This window comes from Toxotes jaculatrix, chromosome 7 (assembly GCF_017976425.1).
Source record: "Toxotes jaculatrix isolate fToxJac2 chromosome 7, fToxJac2.pri, whole genome shotgun sequence".
In the NCBI taxonomy this organism is placed as follows: Eukaryota; Metazoa; Chordata; class Actinopteri; family Toxotidae; genus Toxotes; species Toxotes jaculatrix.
In genome coordinates, this window is record NC_054400.1 from 15,029,972 (window position 1) to 15,040,112 (window position 10,141).

General features: G+C 41.9%; 1 protein-coding gene across 1 annotated transcript; it reads right to left on the minus strand.

Annotated features, from left to right (window-relative positions):
- Nucleotides 1–369: 369 nt before the first annotated feature.
- Nucleotides 370–10,141, minus strand: tbx5b (T-box transcription factor 5b). Its single transcript, XM_041042586.1, has 8 exons — nucleotides 9,971–10,141; nucleotides 9,462–9,556; nucleotides 9,072–9,191; nucleotides 7,566–7,713; nucleotides 5,773–5,925; nucleotides 3,907–3,998; nucleotides 2,676–2,929; nucleotides 370–956 (listed from the first exon to the last, which is right to left on the minus strand). Exons 1-8 carry the CDS (start codon nucleotides 10,139–10,141, stop codon nucleotides 370–372), a joined length of 1,620 nt encoding a protein of 539 aa, XP_040898520.1.

Sequence of the window (10,141 nt, forward strand, 5' to 3'; positions counted from 1 at the left end):
CAAACATTTGGATGACCAGTCTTTGAGTTATGAAAAGATGAACAACTACAACTTTGATTGTGCTGCTTTTTTTTTCTTCTTCTTCTTCTTCTTTTTTTTTTTTTTGTTAAACATCTGAAGCTTCATGGATGTCCAAGTCCAGTCTTTAACAATCCACTCCTCCATCCAGCACAGGGAAAAAAACATGGCTATTAGATCAGACCTCTTCACACGGCACAAGAGCACACTTTTCACAATTATATTACAAAGGTAATATCATAATTAGTCTGTATACGGTGCAGCATCTTTCCGAAGACCAGAAAGAAGGGTCATTGAGTTTGAGACTCTCTGTCTACTAATCATTGTTTTAGGTACGTCCCCCTGGTTCAGTTAAGAGGCTGCACTCCATTCTGGTACCCCACACCTGATGTGCGTGTGTGTCTCTAGCGTGTGGTATAGAGGAGGGGACAGGTTGGGAGTGTAGCGAGGATACTCTCTGAGCGGAGGGCTGAGCTGCCTGCTGTGAATGTTTTGGGAGCTCTGAGATGGAGGTCCGGAGCTCTGGCTCTGGTAGGGATCGTGGGCGATGTGCTCTCCTAGCGGTGGTGAGCTCTGGTGGGCTATGGCACTAAGTCGAGAGCCCTGAGGGCTGGAGCTGTAGGGAGGATGCGGGGTATATGGTGGGTAGGGTTCCATTGGGGTCATGGCAGAGGGGAGGGGACAGGCGTACGACCAGGATGTACAGTTGAGTTCATCCAGTCTGGGCTCTGAGCCGGCAAACATGCACGCCTGACGCTGCCCCATGTCTGAGCTGTAGGGGGAGTCAGTGAGACCCAGGGCAGTGTTGTTGGATAGACCAGGTGGAGGAGGAGGAAAGGAGGAGGGGTGATAGTAAGACTCGCCTTCGCTTGGTGAGCTACCAGTGAAGGGTTTCTTGTACGGGTGCTGGCGGTTTCCTGAAGGGCAGTTCTCCTCCACTGCAGACAGACAGAGAGAAAATACTGTGTTGATTTTCCATTTCACAGCAAGTGAGAACTGGAAAAGTTCCAGCTCATAATTTCCGACTTCCCTCATTAGACAGTTCAAATATCTGAGTCAAGAACAAAATGTACACATAAAAAAAAATTGAATTAGTTTGGCTGCTTTTAAAGTATGTATGACATTAACTCAGGTACAAACATAATGCCAGGGTTAAAGTGCAGTTAATCTGTAAAACTGTCTCTTTAACTAATAGGTTACAACCAAAATGTGTCCAAGTCACCTTCAGGTTTACTTACACTGTGATCATAGTTTCTGAATTAAATCATAATTTTATTATAGTTATAATATGTGTTTTATTTGGGCAAACTGCTTCTGTGGCTCCTTGTGTTTAGACAATATTTAATATTTACAACATCTGGCTTGTTTTGTTGAATGAACAAAAGGTTATGTTTTATGTATGAGTTTATATTCCTCAGACTGATTCCACATGTAGAGACAGGCATGTATTTTTTTTTTTTTTTTTTCAAATTGTCACGCAGGCCTTAAAGCACTGGTTACCTGTCACCTGAATTATACCCATGATTAGTGAAGTGATCAGTTAAGCGTAACACAAATCGTGTTTCTCGGCTTGGGTTTAGTTGCGGCCTTAGAAAATGTATTAGAATTTAACATTTTGGTATTTTCAGCCTCGTTACGCTTTGATTTTTTTTTTTTTCATCTGAATTCTATGACCTAAAATGAATCTCAACACAAGTCTCCTTCTCTGGAAAAGTGGAGAGGTGGTGGCACGGTCATCGTTACTTTTGTCGCTGATTAATACGTCTGAATAGACCCATGCAAGCATGTGTAAACGAACAGCCATGAACATAAATTCATTCATTCGGCTGCTGCCTCAGTAAATCTGATGCTAATTACACACAGTCTGCAAACACAAACTGAAGGCCAGTCACAGCACAAATTAATGTAAATCTGGTTTTTAAGTTGATTTCCAGCTTCCCAGGTATGCAAAAGGAGTAGTCTTGGCACACAGTAGTACAGAACAAAAAAAAATAAAAAATAAAAAATCAACTCCTGCACACAGCTGCATTTCAGTCAAACAAAATTCATAAATTCCTGATGAAGGTTTTTTTTTTCACCAAAAACTACCTACACCACCAAACCAACATCTGTCCTTTATGGTCAAAAAAAAGGTAACTCTTTTTTCTTAGTTAGGCGTTACGTGAATGATCATTATTTTAAACCTAACTCATGAATGTGATGCTTTCAAAACTTGTGTGAAGTTTAGAAAAACGTCAGCAATAACTTTGAGTATGTATATTAGCAGCCGATAGGAAAAAACATGTAAAGCCACTGGGGTGGTCCTTTTGTAACCCGCTAACAGAAATTTAATTATTATGAAATTTATGAAATTTATTATAAAAATTTTTTTTCACCATGAATATTTTGGCACAAAACCACAAATAAGAGAAGTCAGTAATCATCAGTCTTAAGGCTGCTCAAAGGATATTTTCCTACTTGGAATAAGGAAACATTAGGAGGAGTAATAATAGTCATAAATAATTTTTAAAATGAGATAAACACACAATTGTTTCCACTATACAAAACCTATTACAATAATTCAGTGAATATTAAACTATTCAATTTACAGCTTGACTAAGGCAGTAATTCTCTTTTACATAGTGCAGTGAAGGTACCGACGCACAGCTTCCTCCTACCTTTCCTCTTCGTGCAGTGGTAGACCTGCGGCTGTTGGCCATGCTGCAGGTGAGGATGAGGCAGGGCGTAGTGACCAGGGGGAGCGCTCAGCAGCTCCTGGGGGCTGCTGCTGTTCAAGCTGTTCTCGCAGCTATAAGGGGATCCTACAGCTTCGGGGGAGCCCCTCAGACCCCGGCCCTCCCCGCTGAAAGGACTCCCGGCGGAGCAGGCTCTCTGACGGACGGTGCTGCGGGGTACCACTGGGTAGTCCTTGCTGAAACAGAAAGAGAGAAGTGGGTCGAGAATTACAGCAATAGCAGCGATTTGCATCCGATGTTGTTAAGGCCTCAGGTATGCAGAAAGCCCCAAACTGCCTTTCCTGACTCTGTACAGATATTTTTGTTAGATTCAATTCTGCCAGGTTGTATTTTTTGCAGTCTTGTTTTTTTTCTTCTTCTTCTTTTCCTTTTCTTTCAAGTCTACTTTGCCGTTCTCCATCCTTTCAGCTCTGATCTCTCGCCGTACACACTGGCCTCTCGGTGAACTCTGTGGTATGTAGGGGACAGCGGGCCACATCTCCCTGACTCTCACTGAGATAGTGACACACTCTCAGACAAACACACATGCAGGCACACACACACACACAGTCAGTGCTGTTGTGAGATAATTTGCCGCTCTAAAAATAAACATCCATCGTTGTGTCACTTCAGATACACTCTTCTCCTCTCCTCTCCACCAGCCACAGCAGCACAATAACACAGGGGTGCTGCTTTTAACACAAACCTCCCTCCATCCTACTCCTCCTCCCCTGTTCTCGTTCCTCTCCCTCCCCTTGAATGGAGAGCAGTTGAGCACACAAACAGACACCATGTAAGGCCATCAGCTGATCAGCAGTAATAGACCAGCAGCAACGTGATATCATCTATCTGTCAATGCAGCAGTGGAACTGATGCTCGGCGCGTGTTGTGTTTGCGCTGCACGTTTTGGACCAGGTTTCAGGCTGAGATCAACCTTCAGGTGACAATGGCTCACATCTCTTTATATCACTTGGCTCCGCTCACGCTCTCACACACACACACACACACACACACACAGCTTTGACCATATGTACCCCATCATAACAACCTCCCCCCTTAGGTGAGGGAGGGAGGGAGAGAGAGAGAGAGAGGGAAGAACAGATTTTGTCTCCTATAAATGTTGACGCACAGACACTGGAAGCACAAACACACACACTGACAAAGCTGTACTCACCCTTGCAGCTTGGCCATGCGGTGCAGCTCATTGTCATCACTGCCTCTGAAGCCCTTAGCAAAAGGATTATTCTCGATCTTCAGCTGCGTAATCTGAGGATGACACACGAAAAACCTTTCACTCAGACACCGGTATTACACCGCAGGACGCTCGCAGACCCAAACACACACACACACACAGTTTCATGCATGCACAGACACACACAGGCGCAAAAGCACATTCAGTTTTTAACTGTTCTCTCTTCATTGACTGAAAGTCAATAGTTTACTATTAGTCAGAGGCCCTGCAGATGTTAAAAGCAGCCCCACTGAAGCTCTGCACGGCCAACATTCCTCAGCCACTGACGTTTCTAACGGAGAGGACAGTGTTCTCGCCAGCTGACACAGAATAAACTGTTTACCCAAACAGCCGCCAGGTTTAAGGATTTCAGGCCAAAGCTTTTAGAGGTCCAAAGCTGAGAGCTTTGATGTTAAGTCCTCAAACTTTTCTCACTGATGTCATGGCGGGAAACCTTCGTGTTTTGAAGGATTTCATTTGGCTGAAGACCATGTCCATCACACAGGAGGCAAGTGGACTGGAGATCTGACACCAGCTCAGGTCCAAACAAACTTTGAAGTGCAGATAATACTGATAACGACCTCCACCAAACTACTGCTCAACAGCTCTAATTTCTATATCGTACCAGAAGATTACATTTAGTTTGGTAATGTGAGATCAGATCTATGTGTTACTGTATCTATGATGGAACAAATATAAACGTTCAGAAAATAAAAACAATAATTTGCAAAACTTAAAACTAATTCGGGGTCACTTTGTCCTTCTCACTCTGTTTTACTACTTCTGCGATACTGATAATAATATAAATCAGTAGTAAAATTTAAAATACAATCTACATATTTGTTACACTACATTATATACACATTTTATTAAATACATAAAATAAAACAATATGAAATTACACATTTGTTTATAAGCTAAATTGTACAAGAAATGAAAAAAAACATTAACACTGTACATAAATGTGTGATGAATTTAGACCTCTATTTCTGTCAGGTGAGCTATTATGCTAACAGGACATACTATGTAAAAATGAAGGAAAATAGCTTTGAATAAAAAAAACTTTAGCTGACATTTGTTCATGTTATTTATGACTTGTCATGAAATGTGATCAAATTGAAGCCATCTCATGAAAAATATATCAGCAGAGTGCGAGGCTTAAAGCTGCAGCAATCTGTCTTTCAAGTAGAGACAGAGGAAACTGGATCAGCCAAGATCAAGGGAAAGAAACAGGTCATTACAGACCGACACTCACACATACTCACCCACCCACACACACACACACACACACACACACAAAAATACCCTTGCAGACACTCTTTCTCTGTTTGTATAACTGTCTGTATTTTGTATCCAGAAAGTCAATTTGCATCTTCTTTGTTTATGTGTCCTTATTGAGTATTTGTAAACATGTCTGAAAATAAATCATGCTTGTGTGTGTGCATGCATGTACACATGTGTGAGGGTGTGTGTCCAAAGGCGAAACCTCATGCATTTATCTAAGTGGTCACAAATCTGACAACAGAACAGATTTGATCTGAACGCATAAGAGTCTGAGATCAATGTCCATAATCGTTAGAATAATTATGAGGCAGCCTATAGCTCCAGCCAGTAGAAGATCAGTTACACTTCATATTCAAACTCAGAGTGATTTCAATATTACTGTATTTATTTTTTCTTAAAACCTCCAGTATTTTACTGTAGTTACATCCATAAAAGAGGTTCAAGGGGAACCTCTCTAAAACATGTGGGCAGGATAGGTCCTGACTTTTGAGCCTGTTTCAGTAATGTGCCCTGTGCCGGGCCTACCTTGTGGTTCTGGTAGGACGTGACAGCGATGAAGGCAGTCTCGGAGAAGACGTGGGTACAGAAAGCTGTGTTTTTTGAGCCGAAGCCGTTGTTCTCATCCGCCTTGACAATATGGAGACGAGGCTGGTATTTGTGCATGGAGTTGAGTATTATCTGCACAAGGGAGAGATTGAGAGGGTGAGGCTGACAGAACTGTCTCTGCGTTTCCAGAAACACACCAGCACATGCTGGGACCTGGACTGGAGTGGAGACTTATGTGGAGGGTAAGCCCACCTAAATTCAAGATACCAAGATTTCTTAGCTGACATGAAACTCTAAGACAGGGATTTGTGCTTTACATATTAGCAGGATCAAACTGGTGTAAGTCAAGATGAAAAACAAATAAATAATTGATTTTTATTTCCTCCAAGACTTTAGCCAAGGTTTATAATAATAAGATTCTTTAAAACCTGCTTTGGTTAAAAAAAAAAAATACCAACAACTTATGAAGAATCTTATTTTAATGTAAATGTCACTAGAAATTCATACATGAAACAAAAGTAGCCACCATCTTGAAAACAAGATGATTAGTGAAGCACATTATTCATTGTTTACTTTAATCAATTCATCAATTATGGCATATGTGACCATTTTCTTTCAACCAAATAACACACAGGTAAGACCAGAACCCACAGGACAGGACATTGGTAGACAAGGCCTAAATGTAAAAATCCTAATGTTCATGTTCAGTAACCTGACAGTCCAGTTCGGCTGATTAAGTTACTGCACTGTTACTGGTGACCACTTCCTACTACAGCATTTTTTTTCTCCACTCAACAGGCTCTAACATTGCTAAATTTGGTTTGGACATACCAGTGATGTAAAACTATAACAACTCTCTGCATCCCGTCTAAACTTCCCACGACACTGACAACTCCACAAGTGCTTTTTAATTGGAGCACATTTGTTTATCCAGGGCTGGAGGGGGGGGGGGGGGGGGGGGGGGCGTTCGGTTTAATCGCAGTGACGACTCCGCCGGTGACATGCATTAGCTAATGGACGTTAATAAAGTCACTGAAATCATTACCTCTAATTTATCCTACCGAGCCTGAAAAGATGATGTTTATGTCTCTTTCCGCGCGGACACACACATGGCTGCGCAAAAGAATAGGCTACCTGCTGGCGCGCCGCACAGTTCATTGCGCGCTTTGAAACCCAATGTATAGCCTATACAGCAGTTATTGTAAGGTAATTAGTGTTTGGACATGGCGGGAAACGAGTCCCAGCTCCGTGGAGTCTGAAACGTGTCCTCTCTGCCCTCGTGGTGATTTGTGCTGTGTTGTGATGTCTGCTGAGTTTTATGTGCTGCCACCTGAGCTCAGGCCTGAATGGGTTATGCCTCGGGTTATGCCTGTCTGCTGAGCTGGTCCCGTGACTATAGTTTGTATAATTAGTCTCCTTAAATTAAAAACATCACCCACAGATATTTATTTAAAATGCATAGGATGGATGTTTGACATGATCAGATTTAATGGGAGGGTTTATGATTTTGTATCCTCATGCGCATTTTGTTTTTGTTTTTTTAAACGACGTTTTATATGAAATAGCCTAAAACTGTAGCCCTACAATTGCGCTGCAAAGGCCCAGGTGGTTATTATTATTATTATTATTATTATTATTATTATTATTATTATTATTATTATTATTATTTCAATTCAAGCAAACACAGATAAAGAACACGTTTTTCTTGTTTTGTCTGTTCAGAAATAGAAATCCACCACATTTCAGAAATGTTACCAATAAGTCAGACTCACGTGTCCAAAGGGGTCCAGGTGGTTGTTGGTGAGTTTGAGCTTTTGAAAAGAAACGAGCTGGCGGCTCCAGTGCGCCCCGGTGGCGGGAGAGTCCGGATGGACGTAGAGCCTACCCGGCATCGCGGGTTCTGCCTTTCCCGTTATCGACCTATGTGGCCAAGAAAACAAAAAGAGGCAGACAAGAAAATGGTCAGACATTGACGCTCAGTTGATCACAGTTGGTTTTGTCTGAGCGCGGTTCTGCCCGGCGCCCTGTGGCGCAGGAGGCCTGCGCTGCCGCCGGCTGCAGAAGGCCTATCTGGCGCTTTAATTAGACAGACACAAAACGCACCATGTTTTGCTGAAGTTTACACAGATAGTCACATCTGGACCTCAGCCTAGTCGACCCAAATTAATTCGGTCTCCTCCAAAGTTGCTGTAGCCTCTGTTATTCTCTGCTGGAGAGATGTTGTTGTGTGAGGCGCCGAGCGAAATGCTGAAATAAATCACCACAAAACTAAAACAACAACAAGGGCCACACTTTAAACCATCGAATCTAAGAACTAATGGTCTATTCTACGTCTAGCTGAAGAGCAGATACTAAAGTCAGGGCCAAAGACGTTTCAGCTCTGGAGCGAGAATAAAGGCCTTGAAGAAATAGTCATCATATGTAGCTGCATGTAGTCTGGCCTATGTTATGTCTCTGCATCATGATATTTTGTGGAAAAAATTACAGCCTGTTCTATTTGAGGGGATCAATCACCCCCCTCACTCACACACACATATACACACAAAAAACTTTATCTCTCAAAACTGCCTCCAGGCTGTAACACCGACTCTGTAAACACCGAGCGCCTCCATGATGCTCTGAGCTGGGACTTTGTGTCACACTAAGTTTATCCACACACGAAAAAGTCCTGTTACCGGCCCGTTACATTGATGGATCTCAGTGTAGAGTCAGTGCTCTGTCCGGATTTCCCCCTCAGCGCAACAAACGTTGAACGGGAGACTTTAATCCGGCCTGTCCGCCCGGTGAACCCTTCACACTCTGATCCAACCGGCGGGCAGACACGGGGGGGAAACACGGGGAACTAGGCCACCCCAGTCTGTGTAAGAAGGACCCGACCTTTACACAGTGCGCAGGCGGATACAGACCCACAACAGCACGATTTACCGGGATTTCCATTTACTGGTTTATTAGACTGATATAGTCGGAATAAGCTGACAGCCTCGTGAGCGCAAAAGTGCTAAATTTGGGAGGTTTAAAATTTACGGATCAGGATATAAAGACAATTGATTTTTTTCCCCCACCATATCAATAAAGTTATTTTATTTAGAATTCAATCTGTCATCCCACCATGAGAACACGGTTAGACATTAACAAACAGCTGACCTGTGCAGACATACAGCTCCACTGCATCTTCAATACTTCAAACATTATAATAGGTTGTATTTGATCACATTAAATATTAAAAATCACAGGTTTTGGGGTGTTGTAGATTTGATCGATTGCTCTGATATACGAACCATTTGTTGTCTGCAAACTTGTAGCGATGATCGTCCCCGGGGACAATGTCCATCAGGAGTATGTACTTGGTTTTTGGGTTGAGGCCTGTGACCTTCACCTTGTAACTGGGGAACATCCTCCTACAGGAAACACAGTCAGTTTAAAAAAAAAACGATGACGTGCGCCATGTATATTGTACATTTTGCCCGAGATATATTGTTGGGCCAGAGATTCATAAAAAATAATTCTGGTTCTTTCAGTTCGATTACAAAGTTTTAGTTAACTCCATGATGTCTACATTACCAAAAAAACAAAACAAAAAAAAAAAAAAAACATGATAAACAAAATAAATATAACCAAAGTCAGAATTTATTTTCTGTAGTCAGTGGATAATGATTTGTCCCTCCTACCTTCCAGCCTTAGTGATGATCATTTCAGTTCCCACTTCATCAAACTTTGTCCACAGTTCCCTGTCATGGAGGAAAACTTTGATTCCTTCCATCCCCTGCAGCAAAAATACAAACAGAGCTCACTACAAATGAAGAGGAAGTCTTCTGGAAGGAAAGTTAAAGCAGGACAACGGTCTCTAAATGAATTGCAATTTCAATTTATTTATTTTTTTCAAAATTAAATTTAGAAAATAAAAGTATTTTTATGGTGATTCGTACATTTGGGATGGTGATTTATTGGTTTATGATTGACTATAAGCCTAATCCTTGGTGAATGAAAATAAAAATACTACACATTGAGGTGAATGCTCTTCTGCGGGTTGGGTAGCATCAATAAAATTCTCTGTGCTTTATCTTCTTTAAACAAAGACTGCACAAACTGGTCCAAGAAGTTAGTTCAACCCAAAGATCAATCAAATTTAAAAATAACATAAAAATAAATAATTAACATTATAAATAACAATAATTACATCACGATCCGCAGAACAGGCCGTAGATACCTGCTGGCTGGACGCTGTCTGCGGGGAAGGTGGTGAGTTTAAAGTGTAACTGGGATTTTCCTGTTTGCTTTCTTTTGGGGAATCCATGCAGTCCGAGTCCGGACGCTCTGCAAGACCGAACTGGTCCCCTCCGTTTGCCAT

Excerpts from the sequence above, each read along its gene's own strand:
- tbx5b (XM_041042586.1), bottom strand. The coding sequence starts at position 10,141 with ATGGCAAACGGAGGGGACCAGTTCGGTCTTGCAGAGCGTCCGGACTCG. Across the intron at positions 9,192-9,461 it reads ATCATCACTAAGGCTGGAAG|GAGGATGTTCCCCAGTTACA; the intron begins GTAGGAGGGACA and ends TGTTTCCTGTAG. Across the intron at positions 2,930-3,906 it reads CGCATGGCCAAGCTGCAAGG|CAAGGACTACCCAGTGGTAC; the intron begins GTGAGTACAGCT and ends TTTCTGTTTCAG.